The 14,982-nt window shown below is 42.7% G+C and overlaps 2 protein-coding genes across 8 annotated transcripts in view; one reads left to right on the forward strand and one right to left on the reverse strand.

Moving 5' to 3' along the window:
- Nucleotides 1-14,982, reverse strand: part of ROBO1 (roundabout guidance receptor 1) — a 1,232,929-nt gene that overhangs the window by 1,061,127 nt on the left and 156,820 nt on the right. The window contains exon 1 of one of the 7 annotated variants that reach the window (XM_061627947.1): nucleotides 4,883-4,970. The exons of 4 other annotated variants lie outside the window; for them this stretch is intronic. The gene's annotated coding sequence lies outside the window, so the exon portion shown is untranslated. Of the gene's footprint in view, nucleotides 1-1,667; nucleotides 1,748-4,536; nucleotides 4,558-4,882; nucleotides 4,971-14,982 lie in introns of those variants that run through there. 2 more of the 7 variants (XM_061627950.1, XM_061627946.1) reach the window with 2 other exon arrangements.
- On the forward strand, nucleotides 9,788-13,813 carry LOC133385914 (uncharacterized). The gene is made up of 2 exons (XM_061629501.1): nucleotides 9,788-10,699; nucleotides 13,150-13,813. Exons 1-2 carry the CDS (start codon nucleotides 10,291-10,293, stop codon nucleotides 13,698-13,700), a joined length of 960 nt encoding a protein of 319 aa, XP_061485485.1. The 5' UTR covers nucleotides 9,788-10,290; the 3' UTR covers nucleotides 13,701-13,813.

Genomic DNA, 14,982 nt, shown 5'->3' on the forward strand with positions numbered 1-14,982 from the left:
AGTCTGGTCATGCTTTGTTGGATGGGTTTCAATTGGTGCAGCTCAAGGACGTTGACAAGATGCTTGGACAGGTGCGTGCAACCACTTCTACATTGGATCCTTGCCCCTCTTGGCTGATAAAAGCTAGCAGGGTTGGAACTGCCGGCTGGGCCAGGGAAGTGATTAATGCCTCATTGCGAGAGGGAGTGGTCCCTGGCTGCCTGAAGAAGGCGGTGGTGAGACCACTTCTGAAAAAATCTTCCTTGGACCCAGAAACTGTTAACAATTGCAGGCCGGTAGCGAATGTTCCATTCTTGGGCAACGTCCTAGAAAGAGTGGTTGCGGATCAGCTCCAGGCACTCTTGGATGAGACCGATTATCTAGATCCATTTCAAGCGGGGTTCAGGCCCAGTTTTGGCACGGAGACAGCCTTGGTCGCCCTGTATGATGACCTTTGTCGGGAGAAAGACAGGGAGAGTGTAACCCTGTTGATTCTCCTTGATCTCTCAGCGGCTTTTGATACCATCGACCATGGTATCCTTCTGGGGCGACTTGCTGATCTGGGAGTTGGAGGTACTGCTTGGCAGTGGTTCTGCTCCTATTTGGCGGGTCGTCTCCAGAAGGTAGTGCTTCGGGAGTTTTGCTTGGCACCCTGGGTCCTCCAATATGGAGTCCCACAGGGGTCAGTATTATCCCCCATGCTTTTTAACATCTACATGAAGCCGCTGGGTGCGGTCAACAGGAGTTTTGGAGTGCGTTGCCACCAGTATGCTGATGACACGCAGCTCTACTTGCATAGCATGTATGGGTGCCATCAACCAAGATGGTGGCAGAAGCTTCAGCCCCTTATGGAAACCTCAGCCGCCATCTTGATAGATGGCAACCCTGTGTGCGCAGCCACAAAAGACAGCAGAGAAAGGTAGGTGAAGAGGGGAATGGCAGGCAGCTCAGAAGCTCGTCCTGCAATCCACGGCTCGTGCTGCAGATTGCGGAAAGGGAGCGGAGGGGCCCGGGGCAGGCTGGAGCCGGCCCTGCTGATGATGCACCCTGTTATTTGCATGATGGTTTCTTTCTTGCACAATAGTGGTAAAAGAGAATTCACATACTGGGAAGTGTGGCTTCCATTGCTGTTGTTCCCAATCTACTGCCTGTGAAGGTAGACCAAACCATGTGTGTTTTCTCTGTGTCAATTATTACTCACTGGAATTTGGTTAGCTGTCAAAGTGAGTTTATAGCAGCCCACAGAGTAGGCAGGAAAGAGTAGAGAATCTTCTTAACTCTTACTCATTTCTCAAACCTGTCTCTACAGTGAAGGGTCAAGTCTGTAAAGAAGTTTGGAGCAGTCATGTTAAAAGGCAGGCACGGTATTCCAGACAGGGGGGTGTCAACTCTGCTTTGATATGGATATGTTGCAGAGGATCCCTAGTCAAGTCTTACCAACAGCACAATCCTAACAATATCTACTCAGAAGTAAGTCCTGTTGAGTACTATGGGGCTTAGTCCCTTAGTAAGTGTGTTTAGAATTGCAGCCTTCAGGGGCATCCATCTTTACTCCTGAGTACTTCCATCTAACATTTCCACAACATTAGGCTTCCTTCTTCCTACAATGGCTTTCTGGTTACTGACCTGGCCTGAAGGCACAAACCCTTCTTGCCAGAAGCAAGCAGGCTAGATTAAATGTTCCTTACCCAAGCTCTCTAAACGGGTGAGAAGATATGATCCCATCACTTCACCTTAGGTTGCCAGGTTCTTGGCCTGAGACTGATCCTGTATCTTTAGGAGAAGAGAAGGTTAGCCAAGCGCAGGTGTTCTTGCAACTCTGTAATGAGAAAAACCACAAGGTGGAATTCTCCCTTCCCCCTGCCCAACTTTTAAAGATACAGAAGACCTCTTGGTTGCCAAGCCTTGCAAGCTGAACCACTTCAGCATTCAAATACCAGATTAATAACCTACTCTGGAGAAAGACTACATGTGTCTGGTAAATGTAACCTGGATTGCAAATATTACATGGTGTCAGAAGACTACCTAAAAACATAAGGCAGTGAAAAATGGACCAGCTGAAGCCTCCAGGAAAGTTGGTGTTCGAAGGAAATGCAGCAGAGAACTGGAGAAGATGGAAGCAAGGGTTTGAATTGTACTGCATTGCAAATGGAGCAGATAAGAAAGATGAGAGACTCCAGTCAGCATTATTTCTGCATGTGACAGGTGAAGAAGCAAGAGAGGTATTTAATACTTTCCAGTTTGATGATGATGATGATGCAGATAAATATAAAATTCAAGTTTTGATGAATAAATTTAAAACTTATTGTGTGCTCAGAAGAAATGTTACTTATGAAAGGCACAGGTTCTTCACTAGAATACAGAGTGAAGGAGAAAGTATAGACCAATATGTGACTGATTTGAAGCTTTTGGCTCAGACCTGTGAATTTGGGGAGCTGTGTGATTCTCTTATTAAGGATCGCATAGTGTGTGGCATTCAGAAAGACAGATTGAGAGCCAAGTTACTGAGAGAGAGTGATTTAATTCTTCAGTGTGCAGTGAATATATGCAGGGCAGAAGAAGTGGCTGCAAAACAGATGAAAGTTTTTGGGGCAACAGAAAAACAAATGGATGCCTTACAGGGCAAAAGTACCTTTGAAAAGCCAAAAGTAAGCCAGCCTCAGAGCAAATGGAGCCCTGGCACTACTACCAGCCCCCAAGAAAAGGAAATGCCACAGACGCCTATAGTAGCAGCAAAGGCCTGCTATAAGTGTGGTATCAGTCATCGTGATATAAATGTTTGTCCTGCATATGGGAAGGAATGCAGAAGATGTAGCAAACTTAATCATTTTGCTAAAATGTGTAAAACTAGAGATAGAAAACTTCAAGGCAGACAAATGTTCTCAGCAGCAGATACAACTAAAAATGCTCATGATTTCTTCATTGGCACATTGAATTCTACAGCTCTGGAAGATGAATGGTGTGTGGATCTTCTCATTAATGATCACAAATATGTGACCTTTAAGACTGACACAGGAGCACAGGCTAATGCAATGTCTTTAAAAACATACAAAGCCTTTCAAGCTGAACCACTTCAGCATTCAAATGCCAGATTAATATCCTAATCTGGAGAAAGACTACATGTGTCTGGTAAATGTAACCTGGATTGCAAATATTACACCGACCTCCAAGAGGTCTTCTGTATCTTTAAAAGTTGTGGAGGGGGGAGGGAGAATTCCACCTTGTGTTTTTTCCCATTACAGAGTTGCAAGAACACCTGCACTTGGCTGACCTCTTCTCCTAAAGACACAGCATCAGTCTCAGGCCATAGACCTGGCAACCCTACTTCACCTGGACCTAGAAACACCCTCATTTAGCTAAGATTTCTATCTTAATTTCTAATCAGAGAATTTTTTTTGTTTGGTATGCTCCAAGCAATTGTGTTTGATGCTTAATTTATCATGTTTAATGACATCACTAGGGTTTGGGATGCTTCTGACCTGGCAACTGTAGTATGGAGCCTCCATAAGTACAACAGGCTCCTCACTTCAGTGATGGAGAACCCCTTAAGGGGTCCTGGCCCCAGGCAATTTGGGCCCTTGAAAACTGATAAATTAGAAATTGATTTCTTTCCCTTAGTCACACACAGCAGGCATTAAAAGCAGGCCTGTGTGTACAGACAAGCAGAAAAAGGGTTAAGCTCAATTTGCTGCAAATTCCTTAGCATCTCTCTGTGCCAAGAATGGCTAAAGCCATTAATTTAGTATTGTTTAACCCAATGCCTGCAATCTCTTGATTAATATACCTCTTCTTTGTGATTTTGGAAATCAGGTTTCTGATATTATAGAGCAGCTAAGGAAAATCTTCATAATGGAATCAAAGTGGAAGACAAGATAAAATTTTAGTTTGATATTCAGTTTTTATAATAGCATGATATGTATAATTTTACTCCATAAATGTAGTAAATCTGTGGGGCACCTTTCTGCTCCCTCTGTGTTTGATGGAGAGTGGCTGGCTGCCATTTACCCCTTTTCTTTTACTGTGTTCCCTAATCATTCTTTATATTATATTCTTTATATTATGTGGCTTTTGGTTATAATATGGTGATTGAAAATTAATCATTTTCTATAGCAAAGTAGTTATAAGCAGAATTTCACATAGAAACTGCCAGTCACTCTAGGGAGAGCCAGATTTAGCTTGGAAATCATGGTATCACTCAAATAACATGTTGCAACATCCTAAGAGATATTCTTGACCAGCTTGACTGGTCAGGAGCCATGAAAAGAATGGAATGTAGGTTACCTACTGGTTTCAGAACAGTACAAGATCATCAGTAATATATGACAGTAGAATAGTGGTAATATCAGCCAAGGGGACAGATTGACATCAGTGAACACAATGGGGATGGGAGGTATCTGTTTGATTATGAATATCCATGAACTCCTTTTAATAAAGCTATCTGGCTAGTTGGAAATATTTCAAGAGGGAGGAAACCTATGTTACAAGGGAAGAAACTTGGGGGATTGGTTAAATCATTGTCACATGCTGTACTCTATAAAAGATATGTGCACACCACACCTCTTTGCAGTTCCTTGCAGACATTCTGGAGGACTGACCCTGCATATGCTTGTAGAAATAAAGGCCTACCTTTTTGCTTTAAGCCTGTGTCATTGATTACTTAAAGGACCCCCAGCAAAAGATCCCAAGGAGAAATAATTCTCCTACATCAGAACTTTGCCTTCCAACTTGTGGAAGGTGACACCTAAGGCAGCTATTATCTCTTTTCTCCTGTGTTTGTCAAACCCTTGGCTGCTGCATTCTGCATCAGCAGAGTTAGCTGAAGAGTCTTCAAACTACTCCTATGTATCCCACATTATAGTTTTGCAATGCATCCGGATGTTATCAAAATGTGTAGTACACTGACCTGATTCCTTCAGAAGATTATTTCTTTCCTAGGTATCAACAAACATGTGATTATTCTCCGGAGAAACCTTTTTATCTCTGCCCAGCTGTTTATAATGAGTGACCATTGCTATACACAGTATTAGCTCATATTCTAGCTATGCAGCCAAAGGCACACTAATTTGTTTGTTTACAAGAAGGGAGTTAACAGTTTGACCTATATTGATATTGTAAAAATCAGTATTGATAATATACCATAATACATTTTGCCATTTCCTGAGGGATAGTCATGGGAATTGGTTGCAGCAAAAGCAACAGAGTCTTGTGGCACCTCAAAGACTAACAAATTTATTAGGATATAAGCTTTTGTAGACTACAGTCCTCTTCATCAGACATCAATGAAAGTTAGCCTTCAGGTATCACAAGAAACCCTGCTGTGATTTCTGTGGTATATAAACAAATAACCAGAACAAATGCACTTAAAATGCTCTGTGGTTGGAGTGTTTTGGTGTTTTCTTTGCACTTTAGTCTTGAATACATGAGTAGGCCTTTGAACCTTTGTGTGAAAATCTTCCTAACTGATTTTTTTCTCTCCTCACTAATTCTAAAATGCACCCTTGACAGAAAGTTGGGTTAGCTGTTAGCTGTTTTCTTCCATCTATGCAATGTGAGGGTAATAATCAATAGTACAAGTTCAGTTACTTAGCAACAGTGGTTGCCTCACTACTCTACTCTTGTAACAATAATGACTGCAGGAGGAGGATTTCACCCATTGGCTAGATGCCAGATAAGATGACAATGAGTAATATACATATATATATAGCATAGTGAGAACTACTAGTATCTGGAAGCTTGAAGTACATTTCATTACACAAAGTTTGTTCTGAAGTACAGAAATTTGAAGAGATTTAAGCTGGAAGTGTTATGCATGGGACATATAAAAGAAACACAAATTCATCTCCTGAAGCTATAATCATTAAGAAATCAATGCCAAATTAAAAGTGCACAAACCCTAAGGGAAAAAGAAGCAGTTAATGCAAGAAAAGGATTAATTTGATTCTTTGTGTTTCCTGCTTCTCTTAACTTGGTTGTTATCTGCATAAGAAACAACTATAAGAAACAACACCTTGAGACACTTGTATAGAAGGCAGTTAATAAATAAATAGCAATAAAAATAACAGCAAGTATAAAAGCAATGAAACCAAAGCAAGCAAAAACAATAATCACTGTACATTTTTGTTTTATTGCCTTTGTCTTACGTTGTATTATATATACTATGTCAAGATCTACCGGGTAAGGCCTGGGAGTCTTTGGAGCTGCACTCTGCTCTGCCAATGTGATAAACCAACTGGTATTGCTAGTCAGAAGAATGCCTGGTCAGTGTGTTCTCAGGATCCAGAGTGACTTTATGCATGCATACAGCCAGTTGTCTTCCCCTGACCTGTTTGTAAACTGAAATGTCCATCTGTATTCTAAGGCCAGGAAATTCTATTCCGAATCAGTCTGTTGGCTTCTAGTCTATATTTTGTATGGATCAGTGTCTATTGTTTGTCAACAAAAGCTTCAAATCCTCACCCGCTCTATTATCCTGTTGGTTAAGTGATACTAGCTTAGTTTTGAAAGTTCTGCAAGCGCTTTAGCTCTCAAATGACTCTGTACGTGCGTGAAATGTCACAGTCAATGCATGAGGGCTGTTAGTTTAATTCCTCCTTAAAAAAATAAAATAAAAAGCCAGACCCAAAACTGATGTCAGGTTCTCTGATCCTGACACAGGCCTAGATTTCATAGGTGGGCAGATACATATTTAGTTGGGTAAATCCCACAAAGAGCTTTGGCCATCCCTTCAGACCTCTTCTATTAAAAGCAGGAGTAGGGAACCTCTTTTGGCTCAAGGGCTGGTTCAAACATGGCCAAACTTCTGAGGGCCATATTCCAATGATGGGTGGAGCCAAAGGTGGAAATGTGCAAGGTAGAAGTGGGTGAGGCAAAAAGCAAAGTAAGATAAAATGAAAAATAAGATTCCCTCCAATGGAATAAATTAAAATAAGGAAAATAAATAAAAAATTAAGCAATACAATTCCCTCCACTTGAATGAACCAAAAATAAACTACATTCACATCTTTAAACACATGCCCACAGTCCTTCCAGCATGATCCTAATCTAAAAAACTACAGTTGCTATTATATATCATGTACACCATCACAGAATACACACTAAGAAACTTGAATCTTGAGTCACATAAATTTTATACTGGATGGCTTCATTGATATATTATTTTTTCTAATTATTGTGTTCCTTTTATATTTAAATGCCATGTAAATTATAGTTTCTGCATATATAAATATTTTTAAAATGTAGTAAAGTGCCTTTATCTTCACCAACTACTTTCTATGACCATTTTGTCCATGCTTACCAGACTTGATAGTGACAATACTGTGCTTTATTTAGAATATTCATGTACCACTTTTCCACAAAAGGTTCCCACAGTGATTTATGTACAACAAGATTTTTTTTTAAACACAAATATGTTGAGCTAGGGGCTGTGCCCCTTCTTATTCCATTTGCCAACCCCCCTTCCACTCCCCCACAATAATCCTCTAGCTAAATATTTCTGTTTCCACCCCATGCAACTGCTAAGCTCCCTTTTCACATTCCCAACCCCATATCTGAAGCCACTTCTCTCTTCTATTGTGCAGCCCTGTTTTGCACCCTTTTCCACCTTAACTCCCATGTTCATGCCTCCCCTGCCCCTTATTTTGTGTACCCCCCTTGCACACAGAACACTCCCATGGTAACCTCCTGAATCTTCCTCCTTCCACACTGCAACTTCTTAGTACCGTTTTTACCTTCCAACCAGTAAAACCACCATTCCCTCCTATTCTGCAGCCCCCTTTGTACCCCCTTTCATTTTCACCCTATTCCCATGCTTCCCTCCTTTGCAACCCATTTGCACTCCCCTTTTCCCCTCCCCTCCCCTCCCCTCCAGACCACCCACATTTCCATGCCTCCTCCTTCCTCCCATTCTTTGCACACACACTTCATTATTATATATGTTACTGTATCTTTAAGATGAATAGAATCTTAAGAGCTAGCCTGTCAGTTAGCTTGGTCAGTTAGAGAAAATTATGTTCCATATTGTACATATATGGGTGTTTGCTTGTTAATAAAATACCTGTTCTAAATTACTACTTTGAATCTGGAACTTCATGTTGAAGACAACAAGCGGTACCAGGAGTGAAATACATTGTGTGAAGGTACTATGCAATACTTGAGGGCTCCACATCCTTTATCTTTCTAACCTGAGGCAGCTGAGGGATGGAAGACAGATAAGTCTGAGAAAGGAGGGACACTGTAAGTGGGGGAAATGGCTGTTTTAAACAATGGCAGAGGTTTGAGTAAAACAAGGATGTTGAGACACTGAGAGGAAGACAGTGGTTTTAAACAACAGCAGCGGTTTGATTAAACCAAGGATGGAGGGACAGTGAGGAAAAATGCTTTTTAAAACAGTGGCAGAGGTTTGAGTAGAGCAAGCAGGGAATGACAGGAAAATGACAGGAAAAAGGTTGTGCTTTGAAACAAGGTTTGAGCAGAGTTTGGAAAAGTTACTTTTTTGAACTACAACTCCCATCAGCCCCAGCCAGCATGGCCACTGGATCGGGCTGATGGGAGCTGTAGTTCAAAAAAGTAACTTTTCCAAGCTCTGGGTTTGAGTACAGTTAAGAAGGGATTTGGGAAAGGCTCTGTTGTGTTAGCATTTTGGTGTTAGTGTCTGTGTTGCACCCATCTCTGCTATTTCTCATTGTTAAGACTTTTCAAAACCAAACCCTCAATATTCCTTCCTTCCCAACCTGTTCAGACCTCTCCCATTCTTTTAAACCACCACTTGCCCCCTCTACTCCCCTTCCTTCTCACTCTCATGTTATGGCCACTGCCGTTGTGCATTCTGCCTTATCCTTTGCTCCCCTCCCCCTCTCTGACTTTCTCACCAATATCAGTGACAGTTCTGGCTTCAGCGATGAGGCAAAGAGCAACTCTTCCCTAGATGTATGATTCTTTCTACAAAGCATTTTAAAATGTTCTGATAACCTGAAATACTAGATGGTGACCATCTATTGGAGTTTTACAAAGTTTTGAAACTTCTGAGTTACAGAAAAAACTTGATACAGAAAAAGCTCCTGTGTGCCCCTGTGATGTGCTTTTTCCACAGAATAGCATTCCCGCCTTTTGCGGGGGCGTGTTTGCCATCACCCTCATTTTGGAGAAGACTCATGAAGGTTCTCAAAGGTTTCAAATGAGCCAGGTGTTATCCTTCTACCAATCAGGTGAAGGATAGAGCGGATGTATATAAGACCACTCCTCCCTTAGAACTTGCCTTTTTTGCCTTGCGGCAGCTGCTTTATTCCTGCATGTGCATAAGGGCTTTGCTCAGCGTCTGCCTGGTGCTTCATCGTTGCCTTTCCTTGCTCACCAGTTGATTCTCTACCTCCTGACTGAATTAGTGTAACGAGGTTTGATTGCGGCATTTCCCGCCTCACAGCCGCGTGCTGCTTCCAGCCTTTTGAGCTAAGCTAATTGGCTCGGGGGGGGGGGATTAACGGTGGTGGTGTTCCTTCCTCATCCCCTTTTCCCTGCCAGTTAGCTGGGCATTTAGCCAGCTTTGATTAATCTTGCCTGCTCGTTATCCCTGTGTTGTGTTTCGTTTCTTCATTGCCTGCTCGTTATAGTTGTGTTTGTTCCTTGTTGGGTTTTGTTTTCACGCCATTTAGTTAGTCGCCCCCCCCTTAATTTTCCCTGCTCATCAGTTGAGCATCGAGGTTAGTCAGGCCTGCACAGCCACTTTGCTGGGTTAGGGCTGCTGTGCCTAATTTGCCTCCACCTGCTGCTTTAATTCTGTGCTCCTTTTTGCCTGCTTGGCATAGGGTACAAGTTTGGGAGCAAATTCCAGTGGTTTGTGGGCAGATTGTGCATTGGTGGTTCTCATTGTTTGGAAGTGGTTTATCTGTTTGATATTTTGAATAAAGTAAATTTTGTTAAATAAATATTTAAATAATAAATAACTGATTGATATTGCCCCTCCCCTTATTATATACCCCCCATATCCTTTTTTCTTTGGGTAGTTTCTATTTGTTTGATTGCCTTGTGGCCTCCTGCTTATATATTTGATTTTGGTCATTTGGCTTGCTGCTTGGGATATAATTTCTTTATAATTTTAATTGGTTTTGCCATAGTCTCTGGGCAATCTTTAAAGTGCTTTCTGTTGACTTGTCTCCAGTGAGTATTTATTGATCTTGTTGTTGTTAGTGGAAGTGTAGTAAAATTACACCATGCCACCCAAGAAGGTTCAACAAAAAAGGCATTTGGGTGGTGAAGCAAACTTCTAAACACCCTCCATCGCAACAGGAGCGCCTGTCTTCTGATGAAGGAGAAGATATGGGAACAATTCGTGCCTTGGTGGCAAGGGTGGAGGCACTTGAGAGAGAGTGCAAACATCCTGTGGAGCCGGGAGCGGGTCCAAGCTCCGCCCCTTCAGGTAAGAAATCGGCACGATTGGCTGCTAAGGCACCTAAATCTCGTATTCTTTCTGATTTGGTTTCCAGGATTCGTGTTCTTGAATCAGCTGCTCCTAGTGATGAGTCTACGGTCCAGTCAGTGCAGGCCTGCCCACCTGATGCACTTGAGGCCTCATCTTCCTCTTTCCTACCAGTTTCCTACTTTCCTACTCGTGCTAGTGTTCAAGGACAGCTCTCTCTTTCTATACCAACTGGAAGTCAAACACTACCTACTACATCTACTGGGGTTGTTCCTCCTGCGATAGTGGCATCCCCAGCAGCCTACACAGGTGAGTGGTCTGCACCAACACATACTGTAGGTACAAGGGTACAGGCGCAATGTGTGGATATGCAGCAATCTACCCAGATTGCTGCTTCTCAGGTATAGGAGGGTGCCGCACAACCTCTAGTTTATATGGGAGGCGTTTTGGTTCTGCAGCAGCCTCAGCTTCCATGGCCTGCTGCGGTGGTAACTCCATGGCAGCCATCTTTTGCTCAATCTAATCAACCTGCTGTTTCCTTGCCTCTGCCTCTGGGTGTTTACCCACAGGGTGACACTTCCTTGCCATTGGGTAATCATTTATTGCATGCCATGAAAGAAAAAAATTGGTGTGGGGAGTATATCGATATATTTACTCCCCTCTTTCATGAATTGGAGACAAAATCCAAAGAGAGTCCAGATCAGAATGATCAGGAGGTGGTCATAAAAAAGAAAGTTGACCACATATGGCCCAATTGGCTTAATACATTTACTGTATATATGGGTGTGATGACTCAGGCGTATCCGACTAGGGTGGTGTCCATGATTAAATATGAGGATATCATTCACCACGCCTTTCGTGAATTCTCTGGCACCACTTGGTTGCGGTATGACAAGAATTTTAGACAAAGGGTGGCATTAGACCCAACACTTCGTTGGGATGTTGAACATCCAGGTCTATGGCTGCGTTCTATGACTTCAGCCAGACCTTCATTAGGTGATCGTGCGGATAGTGGACATCTGTTGGTGCATGGGCAGACTTCAGCCTCTGGTTTCGGCCAAGACTGGCCGCAGGTTCAACCCCATTAGGTCTGTTGGACCTTTAACAGCACCGGATGATGTTACAGACGCCCATGTAGGTTCAGACATGACTGTGGAGCATGCAGTGGTTCTCACCCCAGCTCTACCTGCCAGCGAGCCCGCCAGTCTTGCCAGGGATTAGGGGAACAGCAGCAATCTAAACGTGGGTCTGGCAACAGTAGCAGTACGTCGCAAGGCCAGTAGTCCTATTAAGTTGCTTCCCCTGGCGTGATTGTTGAATAGTTACCCCAATAGACAGGCCGCTCAATACCTTTGGCATGGTTTTTCAGAGGGATTTTGTATTCCTTTTGTGGGCCCCCAAGTTTCCACCTCCTCAGTTAATCAGCCTTCTGTCCTTACTAAGGCCCTGGTAATTTTGGCTAAATTGAATAAAGAGATAGTTGCCAATAGGATTTCTGGCCCTTTTCCCCATCCGCCTTTGGAAAATTTGAGGATTTCTCCTCTTGGTATAGTTCCCAAGAAGCAGTCAGGTAAATATCACCTTATTCATAATTTGTCTTTCCCTAAGGGTGCCTCAGTTAATGCTGGCATTCCATCAGTCTATTCATCAGTTAGTTATACCTCCTTTGCTGAGGCCGTTAAGGTAGTCAGGAAGGCTGGTAAGCGTGCTTTGATGGCAAAATGTGATATAAACTCGGCATTTCGTTTGCTCCCAGTACATCCAGACGATGTTGATTTGTTAGGTTTTAGGTTTCAGGGTCAGTATTATGTGGATAGGGCAATGCTGATGGGATGCTCAGTGTCCTGCGCTGCATTTGAGGCTTTCAGTACTTTTCTCGAGTGGGCCTTAAGAAGGAGGGCTTGTTCTTCCTCCTCTGTTCATTATTTATATGATTTCTTGTTTGTGGGCCCCGCAGGCACTTCTCAATGTCTACATTTGATGTGGACTTTTGAAGATTTAACTACTGATTTGGGCATCCCTTTAGCCCCTGAAAAGTCTGAGGGACCTACTACTTCCCTTGTATATTTGGGAATTCTTTGGATACTCAGGACCAGTCTTCCAGCCTCCCCCATGATAAATTATTCACCCTGCGGCAGAAACTTCGGTCTGCTTTGGCATTGAAAAAGATTACACTTGCTCAGTTACAAGAGCTTGTGGGGCATTTAGTCTTTGCTTCTAAAGTCATTTCCCCAGGTCGTGCATTCATTCGGCGCCTCTGTGACGCCATGAAGGGAGTGCACTCTAGATTTCATTTTATTAGAGTCACAGTTGGCATGCGGGAAGATCTCAAAATGTGGCTCACCTTTTTGGATGATTTTAATGGCCTCTCCTTCTGACGTGAGGATTTACTCTTGGAAGCTGAGCTTCAGGTACATTCTGATGCTACTGGTGGATTGGGATTTGGTGTAATTTTTAGATCTCAATGGTGCGCTGAATGATGGCCTCATCAGTAGCAGACTTCGGGTATCACATCCAATATGACATTTTTGAATTTTTTTCCAATTGTGGTAGGTGTATATATATGGCCTGGCACATTTAAAAATTGTACTGTACGCTTTTGGTGCGACAATTTGTCCACAGTGTGCGTTGTCAATGCTCAGACTTCTAAGTCTCCTTGTGTGATGCGCCTGGTGCATGCAATGTTTACATTTTAATATCTTATTTGTAGCTCAGCATGAATACAGAATAGCGTTGCTGATGCTCTCTCCCGCTTACAGATGGCGCATTTCCGGGAATTAGCACCTGGAGCAGCTCAGGATCCGATCCCGGTACCTTTTTTCCTGTGGATCCTTGGCAAATAGAAATTGAGGCCGCCATAGCCTCTGTTCTTGCTCCCAGCACTCAGAGAGCGTATCAGCGTTCCTTTGGAAAATTCCAGGCGTTCAGAGCTGGCAGCGCTCTGCCTCTTGCATGGCCGATTCCTCTTTCACATTTGCTGCAGTTTATGTTATATTTAAAAGGGCAAAATATTTCTGTTTCAACCATTGCCGGACACCTCTCTGCGCTGGCCTTTATTTCCAAGGCAAGAGGAATGCAGGATCATTCTGTAGATTTTAGGGTCAGAAAGGTCCTTGAGGGTTGGTCGCATTCTGCTCCCAGGGCCACTGACCGGAGGAGACCAATCACGCCCAATGTCCTCCTCCAGATCCTGCCTTTGTTTTCTTCTTTATGCTCATCACAGTATGAGTTGCACCTTTTCACCGCAGTAACTCTGATGATGTTCTATGGTGCTTTATATACAATACAATACAATAGAGTAAAACAGTGAACCTTTTCCACACACAATTAATATACAGTAGTTTCATGCTTCCTCTCCCCCCAACTGCATTTGGTGAAGCCTTCATGGTGTCAAGTCTTCTTGGAAGAAAAGAAGACTGATGGTGCTCAGTAAAATTCTTTTCATTTAGAGATCAACAGTTAAAACAGCAGGGCAGGAATAAACGCAGATCAGGCAGCAAAACTCTGAGATTCCCAAATCTTCGGTGTATGTTTTAAGTCAGCCACTCCCAACATCTCTCCAGTGGTTCCCAACCTGGGGGTCAGGACCCCCAGGGGGGTTGCAAAGTCAATGAGGGGGGTTACAAAGAGCCAAGAGAATAATTATTTATTAATTTAAAAATTAATTAACGGCTGCTCTGTGCACCTCCAACTTGTGAACCTGCACCGCATGTGCATGAAGGTGCAGGTGCTTCCGCTTCCCCTTCTTTCTTTCCAGCTGGCAGAAAGTAGGTTCCTCCCACACAGAGATCTGAGCAGCACAGCACTCAAACAAGTGCATCAAGAGAAGGGGCCAGCTGATCTTATTTACGCTCCAGCACCTCTCCCCCCTTCTTTTGTCAGTGGCAGTGTGGGATGATCCATGGAGCTGATTCGCTCTGGCTGTAGAGACAGAGGAACCCCAGGAGAGGGAAGCCTGCCAAAAAAGTAACAGGACAGAGTCCCAGATCATCCTCCCACAAATGCACACCTGGGCACTCATTAAAAACTCACTGTATAATTAACTTATAGTACCATGTATACATATCTACACAGAAGTAAATCTCTTCATATTTAATGGGACTTACTCCCATGTAAATCAACTTGCAGCAATCAGACAAAACTAAGAATATGTTGAAGCTTTGAAGCTGTAGTACTTTTTTTGGTGGGGGGACATGGGGCTTTATAGTACCAATATTCATCATTCTGGTTAAAGGAAGTAAAAATTTACATATTATAGACACGGACTTAGGCTGTAATCCTAACCAGGTCTACTCAAAAGTCAATCCTATTGAATTCAATTGAGCAACAGGCATATAAGGTAAATTAGGCTGAGGGTTAGTGGCTGACCCAAGGCAGCAAGTGAGCAAAAAAAATGATGGGTAAAATAAGTTTTAAAAATGTGAAATTGCACATGCTTAGTGTATTTTTCTTGCTGTTTATCAAGACATTGAGTGTGTTTTTATACAGTTGTATATGCTCACTTTAAATATATTTTTAAATATTTTAAAATGTTAAATTGCCCAAATATTATTGTTTTTACTCTTAACATGAGTTCTTTGCATAGTTTAGGG

Source organism: Rhineura floridana, chromosome 5 (assembly GCF_030035675.1).
Source record: "Rhineura floridana isolate rRhiFlo1 chromosome 5, rRhiFlo1.hap2, whole genome shotgun sequence".
In the NCBI taxonomy this organism is placed as follows: domain Eukaryota; kingdom Metazoa; phylum Chordata; class Lepidosauria; order Squamata; family Rhineuridae; genus Rhineura; species Rhineura floridana.